Source organism: Plectropomus leopardus, chromosome 4, assembly GCF_008729295.1.
Source record: "Plectropomus leopardus isolate mb chromosome 4, YSFRI_Pleo_2.0, whole genome shotgun sequence".
In the NCBI taxonomy this organism is placed as follows: domain Eukaryota; kingdom Metazoa; phylum Chordata; class Actinopteri; order Perciformes; family Serranidae; genus Plectropomus; species Plectropomus leopardus.
In genome coordinates, this window is record NC_056466.1 from 22,403,022 (window position 1) to 22,426,882 (window position 23,861).

The following is a 23,861-nucleotide window of genomic DNA, read 5'->3' on the forward strand; positions in this document are numbered from 1 at the left end:
GATGTGATTGGTCCGGGAGGAGATAATCTCAGTGATGCCTTGCCAGTGGATGCCATGGAGAAAAGCCTGTCAGAGGAGCTGCCGGACCGTGTTCCCGATGACTCTGAACATGACCACAGCATGCCTACATACACTGATGCTTCCCCAGTACCGGGCACAGCACACTTACCTGTCAGTTCACCCATTGCCCTTGGTGACGCCCTCTCTCTCCATCTGAGGTTGAGTAAGAAGAGGTAGTTTGCACACATTCACAGAGCACACAAGCCCCTCCAGGTTTCACAAGGTATGGGAGGAGCATTAAGCCTCCAAATAGGTTTGTTTGCGAGATGTCAGGTAAGAGATTTGTGGAAAACACAGTACCTTTGATGAGGACTACTTTTGGTGTCCATAATGTGTGCGTAGCGTTTTAAATGTGAAAAGTGGCATTTTTTCTTTTTTTTTGGTCCTTGTTAATTTTTTTTATATTTTTCGGTGTACTTTACTCATAACAACCTTACCTAATTGTTTTGAGCCAAGTTGTGATATATTTTGTTCTACAATTATTCCTTTAGCACCTAAAACGTTCACTTTTGGTGTAAAACTAGCTTAATTATCCATATGTTCCATGTATTATCCAGACTGTTATCCCGAGACTAATGAAGATTTTCATTGTTATACCACTGTCATACTGTGTTTACAGAACGTACTGTGCATTATAGAGACCAATAATCCACCTGATCGCCTGTGGTGTGTAGAAGTATTTTGGAGCTGCATCTCATCTCATCACATGAAGTTGTGACCAATCACAGGTGGCACAACCAAAGTAACTTTGGAAACTGTGGTAGTCAGCACCAAGGAAAACAAAACGTAAAGCTGTATCCACTTTAAAATAAAAAAAAAAAAAAAACATGCAACATGGTGTAAATCTAGAAAAAACATATGCATGTGTGCATTCAACTAGAATCTCTGAGAAAAAAATGTGTGTTTCTGTGTGTCTACCTTAATTGGCTCCAACAGCAGGCAGGAACAAAGGAAACTGGCAAAACAGGAGATGAGCCACATCATGGCCACGCGTTCACTAAACCCATGACCCGCCCATATCGACACACCATTGGCCAGAGCAATCCCTGCCCAGCTGCCCCACAGGGCAGTACGTCCGCACCACGGAGGAAACCTTCTGGGACGACACACGTCTGTCACAACTGGAGAGGAAAAAAAAAAAAAAAACGTTATAAAATGAAGTAATGCAAAATGTAAGCAAAGGTAGCAGACCAGAGAGGATATGAAGGTCTTAAGAGTTAAAACAAAGCAGATAAAAGACACAAAGAAAGAGACTGCTGAGTATATGGATTCTATTATCTGCTTTCTAACAGTTTAAATGAACGGAATTTGCATTTTTTAATTATCCTGGCTGATAAATATTTGAAGGTTGTTTCACACTTCACAAAAAGGAAATCCGTTCTTATAAACGTTCTTAACCCAAAAGGACTGCAAAGTCTTTTTGACAAACCACGAACAAATGAATCAACTTCCCCAAAGAAGAATAAATTATGCTGTCAGAACTTTGGACCCAGCATCTCAGTGCCAATTTATTCTTTTCTCTGGCAACAAAAAAACTTGTTTTGCTTATTAAACATTCAGACAGCAAAATCAAAGCAGAATTGGTTTCACGTCAAAACATAACGGCCCAGGCACTGGGATCATTTATTTTTCAAAGTGATGATTCGACTTTGCTCTTTACCTAACGAGAATTACAATTCTTATCCTAAAACAACGGGGTGATTCATGTGTCAAGAGCAAAGCACGCAGAGCAACAGCAGAGCAGTCTGCAGATAATTGATCTACGAGGAGAGTAACTTCGGATGCAATTTAAACTCTAATTAGAGGATCTTTTACAAAGACCTTGTTGTTGTGATGATATTTCAGATCTTATTTAATTGGAAGAAAAAAGATTTTTTGCGGCTGCATTTATTTGACAATTGACAACAAGTACCTTGCTGTCATTTTTTTGGATAAAACAACCCTGAACCTAAGATGTAGGACCATTAGCACAAAGATCAAATAGACTTACCATGGCATTTTCTGCAGATCTAACTTGTTAACCAGTTCAGATGGAAACAATACAGACCAGGTCCAGTATTTATCAAACAGCCATAGGGGACTTTTAAAGTTAAAGATAAAGGCAACAACCAAGAATAAAAGTGTTTTTTCTTTTTAATTAAAGAGATAAACTGATTTTCAGTAAATATATCAAATACCATTGGCCATGGTGAGTAATGTGTTATCTGAAGCAACATGTATTAATATTTTAAACATGTTTTTTTTCATTTATGAATAATTCTGATATTGATTTTGCCTTCAATCACTTACATATTTTCATTACTAAAATGTATTATGTACAATTTGGTGCAAAATGACCCTTGTCATGTTTTTATTCAGCTAGTTCGTCTACCAGAATAATTATTTTTTCTGACCTTGGCTTTGGTTTTATTTTTCTTCCCATTCCCATTATTCTATTATTTAATCTTCATTCAAATATTATTGTAAAATATGAGTATATGGTGATAATTTCTCAAAAGTGTAAACTAGATGGCAGATTTAAGGCAGTCCTTTCTTCTGATAAGCTGTTCTGACCATACATAATGATAAGGTGATCACTTGAGAGTTAAAGGGTTCCCAAACATTTTTATGGACAAAATTTCAAAACTTTTCCATTACTTTTCAAGGGCCCATAATAGTATTTTTTCTTTTTCTTTTTTTTTTTTTATTTTACCCCACTTGACACTATTTTGATACTTTTACCAATTATTATGGTTTATTGACTTACTTAAGATATTTCAAGAAATAACATTAGAGTTCAGAGGGTTAATATATTTCATATACACATACCACCCACACTGTTGTGATACACAGCTGGCTGAAAATTGGCAAACTGTACTTTTAGTATAAGTCTTGAGGTCTGACAAATTGAGGCCCTGAGTGCTGTGATGATATTTGATTTATAATTCAAATAAGTAATGCCTCACACACATTCAAACACACACCTGTATTTGAGGTGAAAGCAGTTTTTGGTGGGTCTCTTCTCACAGATTCTAGAGGGAGAGGCTCATTCAGCTTCGGGAGGAGAATCACTTCAGTCTTGTCTCCTAAAATGCTTGACCTGACATACACAAACAGGCAATGAAAATAAGAAGACAGATAATGATAATTCAAACTTAAGCAAATGCACAAATATTCCAAGTAAAGCCAGTGTTTCAATTTATCTTATAATGTACATTATAAAATATTCAAACTTACAGATCAGCCATCTCACTTTCGTCTGCTTGAGGAAAGAAGTTTTGTCCATCTGCTAGGATGTGTTTGATCAGGTCCTCGTCTGTGAGTGAAAGGCAACAGCCTGGACTTCACATATTGTACAAAATACAACCAAATGCTTAATGTACTCAATAAAATGAGTAGTTGTTGGTGGAAACGTGAACAACAGGTTCAACACGTTTAAAAGCCTTCCTGCTTTGGTTACCTGAGGAGGTGAAGTATTTGTTGCGTTGTTCCGTCCCCTCTTCGTCCTCAGGGTTAAAGGTCATGTCTACACCCAGGTGCCTGCTCCCCTGACCCCTCTTGAGCCTGGGCAGCCCTGCCCCATGCCCCGCCCCTCCCACTACAGACACATCACTCAACAGCTCCGGCCAGTCCCTGTCCTCCAGCTCCTCCTCTGCCATGCACCAACTCTCCCCACTGAAACACACAGCGCGACATAATTAGCAGAGGCAAAAAAAAAATCAGCAAATCATTCTTCTCTGTCTCCATTAAAACCTACCAAACAATCAAGTTTGTCAGAGGAAAATGATAAATAACAGGAGACTAAGTGCTGAGAGACAATTACTGGCCTTTAAATGTTTAGTTGTTTTGAGACTAATATAAAAATGTTTGTGATCTTTTTTGTGTCTTTAAGAGCACAACATTTTAAATCACAAACCACTGTGATCCATTTGATCAACATTTCTGTAAATGTGCCAGTGTTAGCTGTAGTTCTCTGGCAAGATGTTTTTAAACCTAGACAGCAGATCATCAAAAAAAGACAACAAAAGCAGTGACAAACAGCAACTCCCAAGACAGAACACAAGCCAAGCGAAGCAACAAGAAACAGCAGAACATCAGTACAAAACAATAAGAAAGCAACAACAATCAGCATTTTAGCACAGATAGACATGCACGTGGCGTGAAGCAACATCACAGTTGAGCATTACATGCGGACATGCAGAACAGCAATAACACCAAGAAACAACAATAGACAGTAAGATGAGATAAAATACAATTCATGACTTAGATCTTAGTAAAATGTTAAAAGATGCAGTAAAAGGTTAACAATATGTTAATATGTGCTGACATGCATACCATGCAACACAGTTATTTATTTATCTTTTATTTAACCGGAAACACCTCTTGAGATTAAAAATCTCTTTTTCAAGAGAGGCACAAAAGTTACAGACAAGTTAGCCAGGTTGTTAATAAAAGAGATATTATATACATATCCATCCACTTTTCTTTTTATTATTAAGCACATTAGTCTTGTATTTTCTCTTACCCCTGCTTCATCTGACAGCTGGCAATTACACTCGACGTTTGTCTTCCAATAACTAAAGCTATGAATTATCTAAATGCACTGTCATGGAAACGAAGCGTCTCACCTTTTGGTTGATGGAGTTGGCAAATCCACATTGGTTTCCTCTGAGTTAGTCTAAGAGACAGAGAAGAAAAGATGATTGATAGATAGATAGATGGAGTAAAAGACAGAGAGAGAGAAAGAGAAAGACACTAATGATCTCACATGGGGAAAGCATAACATTTTTTACTTTCTTAAGGGCACTGTTTCCTTTATTCTTAAACAATCAGCAGAAAAAACCCCAAAAAACACTGGGAACTCTATCAATTTTAGATTGAATCTACAATGACTTTAAAAAAAACATTAAGGTATCTGACGTAATGGTAACAGGCATGATTCAATTTTATATCCCCGTCTTTTCCCATAAGACTTTACCTCGCCATTAAAAAAGAGGAAAGAACTTCCAGCCATGGAGTCGTCCAGGAAGTCGTCAATCTCCACTGACTCCTGATCCACTTGTGGCGGGACCTGCTCCACGGACACGCACTATTGTTGATACACACAGAAAAAAATCAGCTGTTTGGCCCATGGGAGGCATTTAAAAAACAAGATTGTGTTGTTTTTTTGTGCAGGTTTGTGTTACCGTGCTGCGGCTCATTCTGAAGAGCGTGAAGACGAGCAGGTAGAGAGGGTAGACGACGAGACAGGTCACCACACCTGCTGCCACTGTCTCGCCGTTCAATGAAGAAAACCTTGACACTGCCTGCGGGCTGCAAAACAAGATGGCATTGAAAATATAGCACCAAATCAGCACTTTGTAATGTGGACACAAAGAAGGGAAATACATTGTATACCTATATCTTTTGTCCACCACAATGCTGTACCACAGACTGTTGGCCAACACAAAGAGCTGCAGTAACAGAGCGCAGCACGTGGCTCTCTGCAGGCGGGTGAACGGGCTGCGGGGCGGTCTCTCCCACAGCGACAGCCACAGGTGACTCTCACTCAGCGCCCGCTGCAGCTCACACCGCAGACGGCGGGGCAGCTGACGAAGCACAGCCTCCTCTGAAGGAACCAGGAAGAAACACAATGCAGTGAAGAAAGCTACTGCAGATAGTGGATCTTATTATAGTCTTGAGTCATATGACTTGGACTAATGACTTTAGACTCGACTTGACAAAATAAAAAAGAATTCACTTGGACTTGAGCCTTTTTACTTGGAAATAATTGATAACTTGCCCCAAGTCAATGAGAGTTAGTTAAATACAGCAGGACTTTACAGAAACATGCAAAATGTATTGTGTTGCGATTTAGTTAATAGTGCTAAAAGCTATGAAAGTACAATATTAGCAATAGTCTTTTATGATTATGTTCGGTTGCATTTGTTTAAAGAAATAAATACACTTTTTTAAAAAGTATTAATATTTTTTGAGAACTTCATTTATTATTACTTTGTTGTTCAAATAGCATTACATTTGGCAAAAAGTGCATTTTGATTGGTTTAGGACTAGGATTCAGTGTTTAGGACTTCTGCATTGGCTTTGGATTTGTCAGACTTGACTTGGGACTTCGCTCTAAGACTCGCGACCTATTTGTGACATGTAAAACAATGACCCGGTTCCTCCTTTGCTAATTACGGTCGTAGTTTCTTACCTGTGGCTTCCACCTCAATCTCCACCCGTCCGTCAGTTCTCTCATTGTCCACTGACAGCCACTCCTCAACCAGGAAGTAGTAGCTGCTTCCTGTCTGCAAATCTTTGACCAAGACGTATTGCAGCATCCACGCTGGGGACAGACCTGAGGTACGTTTAAGAAATGATGTTTACAAGAGATTTGTCCAAATGTCAGCTGGTTCAAGTTTGTGTGTGCATGTGAATCAGTACCTTTGTTGTCGTGCCAAATTCGTATTTTCCAGATACTGCCCAGGCTGGTATCCGTGGCGATATGAAAGATGTCCAGAGCGTTGCGTGTGAAAGCTCCTCTGCTGTCGAGATGGCGGTGTCCACTGCGGCTCTCACGTCCATGCAAACTGATTCCCACATGAGCCGTGGTGCCTGGAGGGACAGAGAGAGGTGCACTATATCGACCGGTCCAACAAATCCTGAGCTTGCAGGACGATGCTGTTTGGCAGAGTGAAGGCTCTGTGAACAGGCCTATAGCTCGTTCTCAGTTATTCACCATGAACTCTTCCTGTGAGATTCTGAAAAAGTACATCTTGAATAATCTTGAATAATCTAATATAGTAGCAACATCGCTTTTCTTGTGCGGCTTTCAGGCATCTTTCACAAGTTTTTAGACCTTTGAACCTTAACGAATTTGGTTTGATTTCTTCAACATAAATAGGTAAAAAGGCAATGAGCAACTTGGCAAAAGATGCTCCAGAAATCGCAAGACACTAGTTGATTTAGATAATGGTTTCTCAAAATCTACGAAAAAATATCTCAGGGAAAAAAAAGAAAAGAGGTGAAGCTTTGATGACCCCTTAATGGGCGTTCGGTCCCCCAGGGTGGTAACCACTGGCTTAACATATTAGTAAATGCAGCGAGAAGTGTGTAGCCAAATGTAATGGCAGAAGTATACTGTATATGTTTTATCTCAAATGTACTTGTGTAAGAGTAAAAAGTATTCTGCAAAACTACAAATGAACTACCACTGCTGGTAAAAGGTAAAAGTGTCCTCATTGACTCACCTGCCCCACGGCTCCAGCCAGTCTTGACCTGGACCTCGTACTTGAAGAGTCCATCTCGGCCGCAGAGTGGCACCACACCAGCCCGGCGTAGATCCAGCTGGTCCAACTTGTGCAAGACGGCTGCTGCCACAACATAGCTCAGTAAGCCCAACACACACACCAATAGCACGACCAGGCTCGGTACTCCAGAACGCTCCTGAAGGAAAACAAAAATGTTTTAAAGTGTGTATATGTTGCATGGGCACAAAAAATGCTTGTTTTTGTGATACTGACTGGCACTTTAAAGCTGATGGCGTTGGCTGGTACAAACAGGCCTGCAGCGAAGGCTGTGAGGTGCCTGGTGCGACAAACAGCTCTGCTAGCGTTGGTTTCTGCCAGTGGCACCATGCCATCTGTTCGCCACTGCTTCTCACTCTCACTGAAGTACTGACACAGAGAGGCAAACACTCCGACCTCCAGACGAACATCCACAGGCTGAGAGCTGGGGCTGCACGGCGTGCTCACGTTGATGAAGTAGTCAAGAGTGGTGTCGTACAACCTGTGCGGCACAGGATGAAGGGTTGTTACACATTGTACAGAAAGTAAATGAATTGCTTGGTAACCTGAGAGCTGTTAATGGGCCCACAGTTGTCACAAACAATAGTAAATAATGAGATTACAGTGGATGAGCTCTTACTCTGGTGACAGGAAGAAGGTGTACTTCCTGTGGTCAAGATCTTGCCCCCTGGTCATACTGAGTGCGATACGTTTTTTGTCTGTGCAGTTGAACTCATTGGGTGTGTCATGTGAATGAAGGTAGGCTGTGATGTATGGCTCCACATCCTCTTCTATTTTATTTGTCTTTGTGGCATCTGGATAATGAAAAGAAATAATAATGAGAAGAATGAAACTGGGCTGGTAAAATCACAAATAAAAGTATATAAATGTATTTTATAAAGTAATAAGGATTACATTTTTCAATTTTCAATCAAAGGAAGCATGCTGACAGAACGGGATGTTATATGAGTCACAAAGTTCTCTTTAACCTGTTAGTGATGCTGATGCATCTGTAGATAGTATATAATTCGGGCCATAGCAATATGCTGGCCAGCTCTTTGAGAATACTCATAGCCTGTCTCATGCTACAAGGGGTACCAGAACAACACTGCTTTATTCATTATTGATCCCTGAGAAAAAAACAGGATTCAACACCTTCCAACAGTACAAACAAAAGTGAGAATAATAAAAATTAGGGGCAACAACAGGTCCGTCTCTTTTGTGATGCAGTCCAAACCAACACTACCTGTGTTACATTTTCAAAAACTTTCCCTGCACAGTTTCAACAAAAACTGAACACTGAAAGCTTAACCAATACGTGTGTTTACTGTATTGAATACATCATATAATGATATAATAAACTAACCCTCCAGAGAGGTAAAGTTGAGCTGCACAAACAGTCCCGCCTGTCTGTTGGTGTTTCCCGTGCTGACCCTGACGATGACGGAGTCGCAGTGGCTGATGTTAACAGCTCCGGCTGCAGGGACCCCTCCGGTGCCAGAACCCTCAGGACCTGCTTCTGCTACGCTGCCATTGTTAACAGCCACAGTGATGGCTAGACTATCATCCAGTCCGGAGATGGGAATCTGGGTGCCATTTTCAGTGCGGAACTCCATGGATGCCACCTCAGTGGAGACGGTGTAGTTCGCCACGTAATTAAAGGGGAATGGATTGGACTCAACCTGGTGAGGAAAGGAAGACATAGTAACAGTGGATGAAGTCAGATCTGATGAAGTGAAGGGTGAAACACAAAGACATGGAAAACAAAAAAAGACCACTTTAGACAACTTATTGTATTGATGAGAGACTTAGACTTAGTAGTTCTGTAGTCCGGGTAGTTCTGCCTTGTCACCTGAAACAATAGCTGCATGATGCTGTTTCCTGCAGCTGCTCTGCCAAGACTGTAGTTAAACGCTCTGGGGATAGAGAATCGCTGGCACTCTGGGAAAATAAAAGAGGAGAGAAGAAAAGAGGATGAAACAGTCATATGAACTATTATGATGAATGCCTTTTTACTGTTTATGATGTTCAGAAACATAATGTAACATTCATCAGGTCACTTAGCACACAAGCCTACCTGGACTGTTGTTTCCATGGTAGCAGAGCAGGCTCTGGGGGTCCGCCAGTTTTCCTGTGGCGGCGATCTCAGCTCCCCTCAGCACAAGCGGCTCCTCGTTGAGCACGCGAGCATGCATGAGGATCAGCATCAGGACCGAGGACAGGCTGTAAGCCTTGGCCGCCACTCGCAGAGGGTGCGGCTCCAGTGAGGAGGGAGACGGGTCAAACAGGGTTCCTACTGGCTCCTCACCGGGGGAGGCAAAAGAGGTGGTGGAGCGGGGTGGGAGTGAATCCAAGTAGGCAGGCTGGAGGTAAGACTGAGATGTTGACTGGCTGACCTGATGGATCAGATCACCTTGAGAGAAGGAAGTGAATACAAGATAAGGTCAACAGCCAAGACCTAGACTTAGTGCCTCACGGATGTATGTCTCCACAAACTCATCGAGTTGCAGTTAAAGTTTACATCCATGTCAGTGAAAACATGGAAGCTTCACGCACATCTTTCCCCCAGCATAGATGATCTATACAATCAGAGCCTTAAGGTGGACACCCAAAATTAGTTTCACCAATTCAGCAAATGTCGAAAAAATGTTTCCCTCTCTGTTTCTGAGTTATGGGGTTGAGTAATGGCCAGAAAATGGTTTTACAGAACATTATAGCTGACCTTTGACCCCTTGGATATTAAAGTTTAAAACTTCACAGTTTTTTTCCTCTTAGATATTTGTGTGAAATTCTTTAATAATTAGAGTTTTAGCCAAAAACGTGTTTTGTGAGATCACACTGACCCTTGACCACCAAATTCTAACCAATTAATTCTTGATTCCAAGTGGACGTTTGTGCCAAAGCCAAAGAAATTTTGAGAAGTTCAAAGAAGTTCTTGAGATATTGCATTCATGAGAATAGGATGAACAGATGGAGAGCTATCTCTGGCACTGAGGCATAAAAATAAAGTTAATAAAGTTACAGCTGCACAGTTTTACTGTGGTTCGTTTTCTCAACAACCAACTATAAATCTTCCAAATGAGGGACAGAAAGAGTGGTGCGTATATGGTGTTAAGGGCTTTTACAACAGATGGTTGAAATACTGAATACAAAGGTCTGCATGGTAATAAGGTTGACTAAATGATATGGATCCAATACAACAAGTAACAAAAATACAGTTATATTGTGACCAGGAGGAGCAGTTTTACAGCCTTATAACACAACATAAATAAACGGGTTATGTCTATATTTTATAGCAGCCATTGTTTCTTGGTCTCTTATATTTCTTGATCTTTTATAGACCAAGTACGTGATTTGGTTATAAGCAACAGCCCTGAGAAGACATTAACCTCCACTTAGCAATAAACATAAACATGATTAAAAGCTTTGTTACTGGCTCCTGAATAATGTTACTTTCATTCACAACAACACTGTTCTGGAAAGATGGCAACACTTGCACAGACACGCAGAAAACTTTCTCTCTTACCCATGATGTTCAGGATGTTGTCAGCTATCTCAGTAGGAGTAACGGTGCCCTGCTTGGTGTCAGTTTGCAGTATCTCAAGCATGGACTCCAGTTTGTTCAGAGTGCTGTTCTGACACTCCTCACAGATGAACTCTCGACTCACCGCCTGGAAAACATACACTTTGTTTACTTTCTTGACTACTATCTTTTGTAGCTTATACTTTGCCAGTTCCTGTCCTTTTCTTCTTTGCCCTCTTTCCTTCCCACCTCGCCTCTCTCTCATCCTGCTCACCGTGCACTGAGCCAAAGCAGCGGAGGTCTGCTGGATGTCATTAACAGTGGTCAGATCTAGAGCGGTCAGGGCTCTGGTGATGTTGCTGCGAACTCTGACTCGGAAACGACGCTCTTCCTGGGACACCCCCTCCGGTTCCTTGGTCTTCTCATACTGAAAAAAAAGAGAAAATGCAGGTATAAGTGTGCTTCATGTATTATTAACATAAATGCATCAATAGATATTGCCTAAGCAAGGCCTCTCCTACCTCATTCAGGACTGTAATCAGAGCCAACGACAACTCTCGGACCCTCTGAGAGTCTCCCTGCTCCAACAGCTTTTTGAGTTTGCTGTCAGTCAGCTCAGACAGCCAGTGGGGAAGGCTGTTGTACTCAGGGGGCGGATCTGGCAGCACAACTTCAACTGACCTGGACGCAAACACAAAACAAACACTTTTACACAGAATATATATATATTTCTAGCTTTGCTATATTTTTGTGGACTTGGACGTATGTCCCAGGTGCTGATGGTTTCATTAATTGTGCTACTTAAAGTCCGGCTATCAGTCAAAAGGTCTACATTCACTGTTGGGAGACATATAGCTTTGTACCTATTTTCTGATCCTTTACAGGAGCTGCTGCTGAAACTTGTAATAGTGCTCAGTGATCTATAGATGCTAAATTCACTGGGCTACACACGATGTGCTGAAATGTCCTACTGTGAGGCACCAAGTCTAACCAAGAGCTAAACTTGATTAATAAGGACCTATTATGCATTTCCGTGTTTTCTGTCTTATATATGGAGTTACAGCGTGTGGTGTTCATATTCAATTTGGCCAGAGTTTCAAATGATGAGGTAAGTGTGTGTAAAAGTAACTCCCATGAGAAAAAACATCAGTTCAAAACCTCATCTGCTCCCGGCATGCTACTAAGTATTTACATTACATAGCCTACACTGCATAACAAAGCTACATGCTAATTTTAGGGAAACGTGGTTGCAGAGGTTGTAGATTTCTCCTTGATTGTGAATCATATTTCTGCTGCAACACGTCCAGTTGTGTTTATAGGCTTTTTAAAAGATTTTCTTTTGGCTTTTTGCATTTATTTTATAGGACAGTGAAACAAGTGTAACATGCAGCAAATGGCCGTTGGCTGGAATTGAACCTACAGCCACTACCGTGAGAACATAGCCTTTGTACATGGAGTGCCCCAGTGTTTAAAAGCTTTTATTGGTGAATTTTCACAGTAGAAAGTGCCACTTTTCTTTTTTAGCGCCATTCTCCAAAAGGAGGTACACTTACACATGTAGTAGCTACAGATAACGCCAGAGAAACATGTAATACTGGTTCCCGGTGTTGTTGATTTCTCACTGATTTTAGGTTTTATTCCTGCTGAATTAGGAATAGAAGCTTTTATTGATGATTTTCATGGTAGAAAGTTCTGCTACAAAATTGAGTGCTTTTGACCATTAAAGCAGAAGAAATCTCAAGTATGAACTTGAAAATGAACATAAGATTATTTTTTTGCATTTGCATTTTTGCCTTTAGATAGGACAGAAGATTGATAGCGTGAAAGGGGTAGAGAGAGGGGATGACACGCAGCAAAGGGCTGCGAGCTGAAATCGAATCTGCTGCGGCAAGGACACTGCCTTCATAGATGGGTCGCCTGCTTTATCCACAGAGCCACCAGACACCCTTGTCCTCATTTAAGTTTTGTGATGAAATTCTTTGACTTAACTTCTTCCACAGAAAAATCAGAGGTCAACAACAGGACAAAATCTTAGAGATGGTGGGGATAAATTGTACCTCTCAGAAAAACATCTGCAATACCCAGGCTTAGTGAGATTCAGTAATGGAAAGTAAAGAAAAACAGTGAGGTACTAAACCTTTTTTAATTGGTCTCACTTCTGCTTAACCGAACCAAACAATTGAGTAAAATGTAGTTACTTGTTGAGTGCAGTGATGGCAGCTCCCTGGTGGTCCTCCACTGTGATGGATACGGCTACACGGTTGCGGGCTGAGCTGAAGCCTGGAGGCAGGAAGGCCGAGTGCTCCGGGCTGCTGCCTTTATATACACAGAAGTCCTCGCAGTAGTCTTCTCTGCAACGTGTCACCAGTAAACTGTAGAGCAAAGGAGTCTCTGAGACCCCCAGATCACTGTAACCTGGAGGCAAGACAGTGAGAAAGACGCACATAAGAAACAAGCTTGAACACGATGGGTTAGAGCATATTCATTCTGTAGTTCTAATAGTTACATACACTTTAAGATTTGCACTGATGATGACTTTATACTTAGTTTATAATTATGATGTTGCCAAGTTGTTCTATAAATGTATGATTATACATCACTGCTTGTTTGATTTTATGATGTATGGATGCTTTTTTTTTTTACTGTGTCGTAAGGTGTCTTTGAGGGCTTTGAAAGGTGCCTATAAATAAAACACATTTCTATAATAACAAACAAAAGTAGACTTTGGAAACAGAGGAAAATAAGGGGAATGAAGCAAGCATTATGTGGTTCATGTGTGTCTGACAGCAAAGCTAAAACTCTCTTCTTCCTACCTGAGCAGTTGAAGTGCACTCGGTCTAGCAGTGTGCGGAGCCTCCAGCCTTCGCCATCTCCATCTCCGTACTCCACTCCCGCTTCCCCTCCGCCTCTCAAGTGACACTCCCCGCCGGCCGGGGGCATATTGTGATGCAGAGTGATGGAGGCGACGCCGTCGCCATCCAGACTGCCATCAGTCACGTGCAGGGTGAAAATGTAGGAGTCTTCGTGATGCAGCACACCCTGCCGCAGCACCAGATTCATGCCGTCACTTCCTGTGGTGGTGGAGGAGGAATCTAGGACCAGAATTTCGTTCTTCAGCGTCCTGGCACTCCAGCGCTGAGAGGCGGAGAAAGAGAAAGGTTTTACTTAAAGTAAAATTATATATCCTCCACATATTATATATTTATTTTAATATATTTCTTACCGAAATTAATTAGAGGCATAAATACATTAAATGAGCAGCACTAAGCTTTCATTAAAGCTAGGGACAACTTCTTGTTTCTAAAAATTTGTTTTGATGTGTGCTTTCCGGTGTTTGTGGGTTCAGTACAAACGTGCTCCAGTTAAAAAAGATGAATGACTCATCAGAGACAAGGCTATAACTGTCCCACATTAATGCTTTCAGCATGTTTCTTTCCTGCTATTTGGGGCAGAAAAACAGTTATGTTGAAAAAGGACGACAGTTTTAAAAAGTGCTTTAGACTGTTTTGAACGTCGCAAGGTAAACATTCTAAATTGTTTAAAGCGTATTTTCCAGTTTCCTGTTGTTGTTGTTTGTTAAGGTAGTAGCTGACAGAAAGTAAATAAAGGCCAGAGCTTTTGCCCTCACAAAGAATAGTAATAAAACATATAATAAGTCTTTATTTAGTTACTTCGATGACTTTGCAGTCAGCTGGTATGCGCAATTTGAGACCTGCTGGAATGACTCAACAAGTGTTTTGTCTTTCGAATTATTTCCTTGTGTTAGTAAGGACCAAACATATTCTCTGTGGGTCCAGTTATACAATGACCTCATTCTCACACCCACGCACTACTGCATCACAAATCCCAGGGAAAGTCTTAATAAAGACGAGAGGTGGAGCAGGGGGACAAGAAGGATCTGGAAAAGTTGATTTCATTGTTGCTTCTGTGGTGCAGTGACCTCATTTTGCTGTTTAGCAGAGAGATATAGATGTGAAGTTTGTGTGTGTGTGTGTGTGTGTGTGTGTGTGTGTGTGTGTGTGTGTGTGTGAGAGTGTGTGTGTATGTATACCCCACGGTGAAAGCCCTGGCAGTTGGTGCAGGTCCCTCTGAGGTAGACATACGAGTTCTGGCTGACCTCGTAGATGGACTGGGCCTTACAGGAGACGCACTCCAGATACACCATGGGAATATGGCCGCTCTGGACGAGCACCTGTCACACACAAACACATAAATGCCGTCATATGTTAACACTTCAGGTAGGATGCAGTCAATCCAACCTCAGCTGTAGTTTCTCATTCAGTTTAAATTTCCATCACACGCGCTTTTACGCTTTTACACACTTGCAAAAGTTTACGCAAGGGAACAACAACTTTAGATTTGGGAGAAATCTGAGTAATCATTCAATTGACTATTAAAATGACGGTTAATACTAAGATTGATGAGTGTGACATGAATAAAAAGAGATATAAGTTAAGCAAAAACTTCTGGTGAAACGTGTGAACCAACGACAGTATATAAAGATGGAGACTTCGTCCCACTGTACAAAGATGAAGCCAATACTTCCTGCATATGGCCGCTGCAATCTAGCCTGCACAGTAGCAGCTGGGGGTTGTGGTGTATGGGCGGTATGGAGGTCCTGCCCACACACTCAACAGCACAACTGCAACTGCAAGCAGCGCCATAGACCACGAGCACCTCAACTGACACACACACACACACACACACACACACACACACACACACACACACACACACACACACACACAGCCATTAACTGTGACATGGCACCCCCTTCTCACAGCACCAAATAACGAATTAAAACCAAAAAGAAACACTTGAACAAACATCATGGTGATAAGTACTCCCTTAAATGACATAAACCATCCTTGGGAAAAATGTATATGACATGTACTTTGAGTTCTTAGTTTGGCCCATGTCCCATTTATTACCTGTCCTGCAGCCAGCCACCAAGGGGCGATCGAGATATTTTGGCTTCACTTTTGGGGAGCTGTCATGTCGTCCATTTTTATTATACAGTCTATGATTGAAACATATTGAACTGACGACAGTTCAAGTAAAATCTCTCTAAATCTAAAACAAACAGGCAGTATATTGTAACACACATGTTCTCTATCTATCGATCCATCTGTCTAACAGAAGCTGAAAACACTGACTGTCCTCATTGTGACTAATCATCACTTCAATGAAACTCAAACAGCCAAATCAAACACAATTACTACTTTAACTACATCTTCCACTGTGGAAGATGTCTCTGTAAACACTCTGTGATTGCTGTGTGTCACAAATTACAGAGAGAGCCTCTGTTCTGATGCCAGAGTTCCTTCGAGTAATTAAGGGCAGAGTCAGAGTTTATAAAAGGCCAATGACAAATCAGTTCTAACTGGTTTAATGCTAGTGTAAGAAAAGACATATGAGGAACATGGCACTGTCCTCTGGTTAACAGTCCGTAACAGCGTCATTTAGAGGAAATATATTTAGAGGAAATATATGCCGTATATATAATTTTATATCACAGTAATAATTACAGTATATATCAGGATGCAGTAACTGTTCTTTGAGTTTATCAGGAGATGGTTTAAAATAACCATACAGTACTTCATCACATTTGATTGTTTTCTTCTTTGATTTCCAACCCTCACAGGAGAAAACATTTGAAAGTTATTGTTAAAAACAAATGAATCTTAACTGTAAAACTAGGGTTCCTCTGAGTACAATTTCCAGTGTTATAGGTTTCTGTATTTACAACTTCACACACCTCCTCTGGTTACCTTACGAAGAAGCTAGGTATGCAAAAACAGTGAAATCACACGATCAACTCCGAATCAAGAGATCAGGTCAGAATCTAGCTCGGATTTGCTAAATTTCTTGCTTCAAATATAAGTTGCTTATGGGGTTTTTTTTTTGATTGGCAAAGGAATTATTCACCCTGCTTTGCCTTAGTCTGTCTCTCATTGGCTTACCCTGACATTCCTACCCTAACTCTGCCGTTACTCTGAGGGAGAGCAGGGTGGGTCATGCCTTCACCATCCTAGGAAAAAACAAAAAGGCACACCCAACTGCTCTGGCACTAGAAACATATTGCCAATCTGTCGCACCATATACCTTCATATCACACAACTGTAACTGACGAAGGTCTGTCTTGTTTATAACAATTGCAATAAGCTGTCTTTGTTAGAGTTGGACGTATAAATGAGACAGGTTTATGGCCAATATAATCTTTATATGTAGTGTATCAGTGTTATTTTGGCCTAAAGATCACAAGAAATGTCAGAAATGCCAAACTAGGTTTGAGGTCATTTATCATATATACATACTACATAATATATATGTGTGTGTGTGTGTACTTTATGTACTGTATATGCTGTATACATATATAAAATTAAAAAAGTTAGGATTCAGAAAAAGAAAAAGAACAAAAATCCCATTTGTTTAACAGAACTTTTTCCTTCTTCTTTTTCAATTCAATTTATCATCTTGTAACTTGTTGTCGGGGTCCTGACCGGTAGGTTGGGAACCACTAACTTAAAATAAAAATATATTTATGTGGGCAGTTAAATGCGTGCACTTACAGTCTGCGTGGTGGACTCTGGTGCCATGCCGTCTTTGCTGATGGTCAGTCTGAAAGTGTATTCAACGCCCGCCTCCAGCTCCGAGCCGGAGATTCCCAGCACCGGATCGCTGGTTCCCAGGCCAAAGTTCAGACTGGAGCAGTGCTCTGCACCCTGCAAGCAGAAATTGGGAGTGAGAAATTGAACCTCAATGTTTTGCAATTCCCTCTTTACTGCACAAAAAACTGTAAGAACAATACGGTTATTTCAGGGGGCTGCAGCCATGATCTAACACAACAGAGGAGATCAAATCACACCACTATAACTACTAGAGAAATGACTCATAGGATTGGGTTTTAAACTCTCTGTTTTATAAAGCCTTACATAACCTGGCATCTTCATGTGTTTGTGATTATTTTCATGTTATGTTCCCCCAAGAACAGCTCCGCTACAAGACGTTAAGGGAGGCTGCTTTGTGTTTTTTGATGGAAGATATTGATGTGTTTACTTATTTCAGTAAAGTAAGTAAACAAAATAAAGCCATAATAATAATAATTTTAAGGGAATACTTCACAAACAACACGAGCGTTTGTATAACAATAAGTCACCCAGTGTTATGCTGAATTCATTACAAACACTTTTTCTTGCATGCTTCCACAGGGAACAAACCAACCAAAAATAGAGCAAATTCTTCATGAATTGGAGTAAAATTGGGCCGCATTTAATGGCGGCAACAGTCTCTCACAGGGACGAGTTGTGTGCCTGAGCAATTGCATGCGTTTGTACTCTGCTGTCCCATTAAAATCCCACCTTCCAGCTCATTCATTGACCAATTTGGCAAAAATGCATGCATTTGGGAAGGGCTGAGGATACAGCTGAGACTTGGATTACACTGCATGAATTGTTTGAGAGTTTGTAAACAGATGTTTTGATTTAGATTTGCGGTGTTAAACGCAGACACCATTTACATCCATTCACCAAAAACTGTCTGTTTCTGGAGTCTTCATTCGCTGTGAAGGCATGTGAGAAAAAAAGTTTTCTTCATAAATTTGAGGAGACATAAGGTGAGAAATTGATATACAAATGGTCATTTTGGGGGTGCATAAAAGTCAACACAGTTCAAGGTTAATTATATTTTCTTCTGATTATAAACCAACTGTATCTTCTCCTACAATCATATTTGTATTTAAGGTCAGTACAGTGAAGAACATTTCATCAATTGTGTTCCTGTCTACGTCTTTTCTCTATCGTTTCAGCTCTGAGTCCTTCAGAGTGCGAAACTATTTTTCTCTTTGTGGTCACATGTGTGTCCTTCTCTTTCTTTATCAGCTGCAGCTACACAGCTGTGAGTGAGTGTGTTATGTGTGCATGTTGTTTATGTGTGTATTGTAATTGTCAGGGTGGGGAGCAAAGCACCAGCTGTGGAATGCTGAATTTATCTCTTAACAATTACATAACCCTTTAAATGCCTGTCTGCTTCGATGTACACATACTCCCTCACATGCACACATGCGCGTGCACATGTACGCATCCACGCGCGCCCACACACACGTATGCGGACACACCCAGTCCATTGGGTCTTATATTGTGGTCTTTTGCTGCACAGGCAGAATGTGTTCCCACTCAGCCAAGGAAGCGGTGAGTGTGAAAAACACCAAATGAATTTACACTCTCACACACACATTCTTGTACTTCTATCTTTATGAGGACCATCATTGACATAATGCATTTCCTTGCCCCAACCCTAAATTTAACCATCACAATTAAATGCCTTAACCCAAACCTAAACCTAATCTAACCTGAACCTTAAATCCCTTAAATCTCTGAAGTGAGGACCAGTTAAAATGTCCTCACTTGTGTTTTGATCCTCATTATAAAGCAAGTACAAGCATGCACATGCACACAATCACACGTGCACACATGCACACACGTACAAGAGACACAATGAACTGAGTTCTTGTCTTCACATTAATGCTGCCAAGTCTCTCTGTAGGCAGCTACAGTATTCAGGACCAGATGACCGTTACGTAATTATTCCACAGTCCCTTTGCAGAATAGATTCTGTCCTCTAAACTCCATGAATTTGCTATTAAAGATAGGCCAATAAATCCTTGACAGCAAAGTATGGTTTAACAATCCAGTGCTATTTTATTTCTATTAGAGTAACAAGCCAAATGTATGGAGAATATATCGAGAGAGAGAACTCTTCTGAGTCCTCCTGCACCTGAAGATGTTTAAAAACACCACTAGTTCACTCTTCATTTATTTTTTTTCCCAGATACACATGGAAATAATTTACTACTAAAGATGGGCAGATCATGAGACAATGGGCCGCTGGGCACGGATATGCAAAAGGCCCCACCACCTCTCCAGCACAGGAACAAGACACATAGACTTTGTGGTGGCTTTGCAACTCTTTGTGGTCATTTTGAGTCTCTTCCAGGTTGGTAAGTTAATGTGAATGACATTTTGAAGGTGAAGACCGGGAGGGAATCCTGATGATTTGGGCCCCCAGGTTGGCCTGGTTGGCCCATTCAGTAACACATCCATGCTAATAAAAAACAGTTCAAATTGGGGCTGTCAGCGTAATCGCGTTGAGTTAATCGCAATGCCATTAAAGTTTGTACATAATGGTTTAATTTTTTTTAATCGCAGGCATTCCAGGCCAATATTCCTGTCTTTAAGAGGCTGTACCAGGCTGAGTTTTAAAGGTAGACTCATATGAAACTAGAATACCATATAAAATTAAATCAAATAGGTTAACTACAGCTCTGCTGACTCTGTGGCAACTATCTGCAGACCAGCCAACATCAGTCAAAAAATGCTGTCATTTGATTTCAAATCAAGACAATCTTGTAATAATGGTTTTACCTTGTTAATATTAACTTCAAAACTGTTTTGAAATGCACATTAATAAAATTGTGAACATGTGGTAAGAAAATGCTACTGATCGTGATTAGCTACTGAAATTCTGCAATTAATTGCGATTTTAAAAATTAATCGTTTGACCGCCCTGGTTCTACTTCAGTGGATTTAGGTTTTTTTAAGTGACTTACGTCAACTACATTTTGACAGATGCTGTCTGAAGAACTGCTCCTGGCTTGCAGTGTAAGGCAACCTGAGTAGATGCTAGCCCTTTTCGTATTATTTTTCTCTTAATTCATAAAGTGAACTTACCACTTTTTTTTCCACATCTCTGCATTGAACAGATCCTTTCCTTTATACTACATGGTGTTACATTGAAATAGGTGTGGCTCAAATATCAACAACATGTGGTGAGGGCATAAATGTATTTTAATGTAGTGTCATATGAACGTAAACATTTACAAAGTCCTTGCTGGTGTGAGCAACAGAAAACTGCCAGTTTGACAGGTAACAGCTCATTCAACTCTTTCAGTCAAAATGTGTGAAAGTGACTTTTGTTACACGCCTGCTCTTACCTTCGAAGTGCTTTCACACTCCCAGGAATAGCTGAGTAGTGACTGGCTGTCTGGGTCCATGTTGGGGTCATAGGACTGCTCCGCATTGAGCTGAAGGTCCTGCGTCCTCGACCACACTCTGTAGGTGCCCCCTTCTATGATGGGCATCAGCCTGACAAGAAAAAAAAGAGTTAACATAAACATTAAAAAGACAAAGAAGTGCAAATTTTAAATTCAACGTCATAAGCAAATCTAATATGAAGATACTGATCTACAGATCAGCACAGGTAAGATTTAATTATGCTTCTGTGTACTAAAAGGTTTTTGCAAACCTACGCAGAGCAGGGCGAACATCTCCTGATTGGTTGATCTGATTTCCTGTTGGAAAATGTCCACTAGTTTTTCTTGGCCATCTTGTCATTGTACTATCCTTTTACAAATTATAAATCTTTTTATTTTTTATATCAGTAATGATTTGTTTTCCTGCATTGGGAGTGAAAAGATTTTAGTTTCCGCTGTTTAAAAAAGTTCTTAAAAAAGGACTTTTTTTTTCACCATGAAGGTAGGTAACCATTAGAATCCATTGTTAATGGCCATTGTTAAAGCCAAATTTAAAACACTTCACTTGCAAAATGACCATTTCTATATTCAATATTCACAGTGTGTTACGTTGAATTTGTGAAGAAAACTATATATTTTTTCTTGGTTTCTTGCCCGGTAAAAGGAGAAGAAATAAAGGTGAAGATTCTTCAAGAAATGGGGACCACATTAAGTGAAGTCTTATTTATTTGGTTGTATGCTCAGTACTTCCCAAACACTTGTTTTTTTTGCTAAAACATTATGATTTAAAACACTTCTGCCAACTAGTAGCATGCCAGGGCATGCACGTGCGTATGAGCTTGGCTGGGCATGGCACTGTTTGCACTGTCTGTGTGGTTTAAATTATAATGTTTTCGTCAAGTGCATGCTTTTGGGAAGTACTAAGCATACCACCGGATAAATGAGACTTGGATTAGACATGAGTTGTGTGAGAGGTTGTAAAAGGATGTTTTGTTGTTTTTGACACAGTTAATTCATGAAGAATGATCACCTTTTTAGATTCTTTGTTCACTGTGAAGGCATGCAAGAAAAAGAAAATTATTCAAGAATTCAAAGTAACATGCAGTGAGTAACTGAGTTACAAATGGTCATTTTGCAGGGAAGGTTCCCTTTGATGAAAAAAATTGTGTTTCATACTGCATCACCTTTGTATCACTTGCAGAGTAAATTAAGAAATGAGAAACAATAAATGAAGGGAATGGATGTACTCCACAAACAGAGATTCACAATTTTATTTCTTCACTGACCTGGTAGCCATGACACTGAGCTGTAGACAGGCAGCCTTCCTGAGCGGCACGCCTTCATAGGACATAGAAAACACCAAGGTGTAGTTTCCTGCTTGCAGAGCCATCTTAGGCAATGACAGCTGTAGCCGCCGCACATCCACTTCCCCTGGCAGACGAACTAGAACAGACTGAGAGGGCTGATTCGCCACCCCAGAGGAAACCGAGGGGTCTTTGTCATTATCACAGTAGGGGGTTGAGAGTATCTGCCAGAGGTACTGAGCTCCATAGCGTAGGCAGCCTTTCAGATCCACACTGGCCTCCACCAGAGTGGGCTGGTAGCGCCAGATGGCCAGACGGGGGGCTTGAACCACCTGCACCTCGGGCTCCTCACACTCCAATACACTGATGTTTACCTCCACCTGTGCCAACACCCAGCTCACCAGGTTACTGCAGTTCACCTGACAGGGAGAAAAACAGACAGTTGCAATCACAAAACTGGGAAGCTTTCACACAAGGCATCATATTTGACAGCTCAACACATATATCATGGATCTATAGAGCGCATGTAGTTTAAAGAACCCTACTTGGACGAGGTAGTGTCCCGGATGACTGTACTCATAGCCCACAGTGGTGGTGTTTGTGTGAACTGGAGAAGAGCCATCACCAAAGTCCCACAAGCACTCCACAGGATTAGATCTGGGTGTCACATTGGCCATCAGAGTAACCGTCTTATTGATGAAAGTGTCACGAGGCGCTGCATGCAGGGCTGCTGCTGTCAGCAGGTTCTGCACACGGATGTGCTTGGTGATGTTTTGAGAGTGCAGTGCGTTGATGGCCTTCAGGTAGATGGTCAATAAACCCGGCTCTTCTGGCGTGTAGAACACCTGTTTGTGTGAATCAATGAGACACATCACCATTTAACAGCTGTTTGTCATATTGTAATATTTTTTTTATTCATTACAATTGTTCATATAGCTGACCTCTTTGCCCATTAGCGGTGCCTTGTGGGAGTGGTGCAGATCAAAAGTCCACAGGAAATGAACAGGTTTGCCCGTCATGGTGTTGGCTACAAACGACCTCTTCACACCGACAGGGATTGCTGCGCAGCTTCCTTGGATGGAGAGTCCACGCACTGGCTCCATCACTTCCACCTGGAGGTTTCGCCTCTTGAAACTAACCTGCATTAAAAAATATGCACTGCATTAGTTTGACTAAATCATCTTGCTGGCTTAGACATCAGAGTTAAAGCTGGGGTAAGAAGTTTTTTGGCATAATTGGGCAAAAAACTCCATAGTAAACTTTGAGCATACCACAATTTAAGTGGTCTAAGAGAAAACTAGACTTCTGCACTTCTTCTTGTCTCTGTTTTCAGGCTTTTGAAAATCTAGCCCATGATGGGAGACTGGCCATTCAAAGATCATCTCAAAGATAGTGTGTTTCACAAATGCAGAGGAGGGTGCACCTCCCTCGTTGAGAATTTGGCTGAGAAATTGACATGCAGCATTGGCACCAATTGCCTTGCTGCAAAGCAACCAAAAACGGGATGACAGACTTTTAAAAAAGAGAGTCTAAAAGCAAGTCAGATGTCATTGTGCCTAAAGTGATGGAGAGAAAATGTTGCTTTACCGTTTAGCCTTATGCTAAATGGAGCTAAACGCTCACTGCTGCGGCTGATTCAAGCGAAGTTTAAATCTCTGATATAAAATTTATTCAATCAATTTAATCACAACATTTAA

General features: G+C 40.9%; 1 protein-coding gene across 1 annotated transcript in view; it reads right to left on the bottom strand.

Annotated features, from left to right (window-relative positions):
- Positions 1–23,861, bottom strand: part of pkd1a (polycystic kidney disease 1a) — a 94,863-nt gene that overhangs the window by 20,475 nt on the left and 50,527 nt on the right. Inside the window, exons 20-46 of the mRNA XM_042484667.1 lie at positions 23,106–23,303; positions 22,710–23,009; positions 22,147–22,583; positions 20,822–20,972; positions 17,403–17,555; positions 14,882–15,022; positions 13,644–13,965; positions 13,029–13,245; positions 11,352–11,511; positions 11,105–11,257; positions 10,834–10,978; positions 9,385–9,720; positions 9,160–9,248; positions 8,674–8,989; positions 7,948–8,122; positions 7,545–7,809; positions 7,272–7,467; positions 6,466–6,636; positions 6,236–6,379; positions 5,437–5,647; positions 5,226–5,352; positions 5,018–5,128; positions 4,668–4,717; positions 3,500–3,714; positions 3,277–3,355; positions 3,024–3,139; positions 979–1,181 (exon numbers count right to left, since the gene is read on the bottom strand). Coding sequence (XP_042340601.1) covers positions 979–1,181; positions 3,024–3,139; positions 3,277–3,355; positions 3,500–3,714; positions 4,668–4,717; positions 5,018–5,128; positions 5,226–5,352; positions 5,437–5,647; positions 6,236–6,379; positions 6,466–6,636; positions 7,272–7,467; positions 7,545–7,809; positions 7,948–8,122; positions 8,674–8,989; positions 9,160–9,248; positions 9,385–9,720; positions 10,834–10,978; positions 11,105–11,257; positions 11,352–11,511; positions 13,029–13,245; positions 13,644–13,965; positions 14,882–15,022; positions 17,403–17,555; positions 20,822–20,972; positions 22,147–22,583; positions 22,710–23,009; positions 23,106–23,303 — 5,181 coding nt within the window. The remainder of the gene's footprint in view (positions 1–978; positions 1,182–3,023; positions 3,140–3,276; positions 3,356–3,499; positions 3,715–4,667; positions 4,718–5,017; positions 5,129–5,225; positions 5,353–5,436; positions 5,648–6,235; positions 6,380–6,465; positions 6,637–7,271; positions 7,468–7,544; positions 7,810–7,947; positions 8,123–8,673; positions 8,990–9,159; positions 9,249–9,384; positions 9,721–10,833; positions 10,979–11,104; positions 11,258–11,351; positions 11,512–13,028; positions 13,246–13,643; positions 13,966–14,881; positions 15,023–17,402; positions 17,556–20,821; positions 20,973–22,146; positions 22,584–22,709; positions 23,010–23,105; positions 23,304–23,861) is intronic.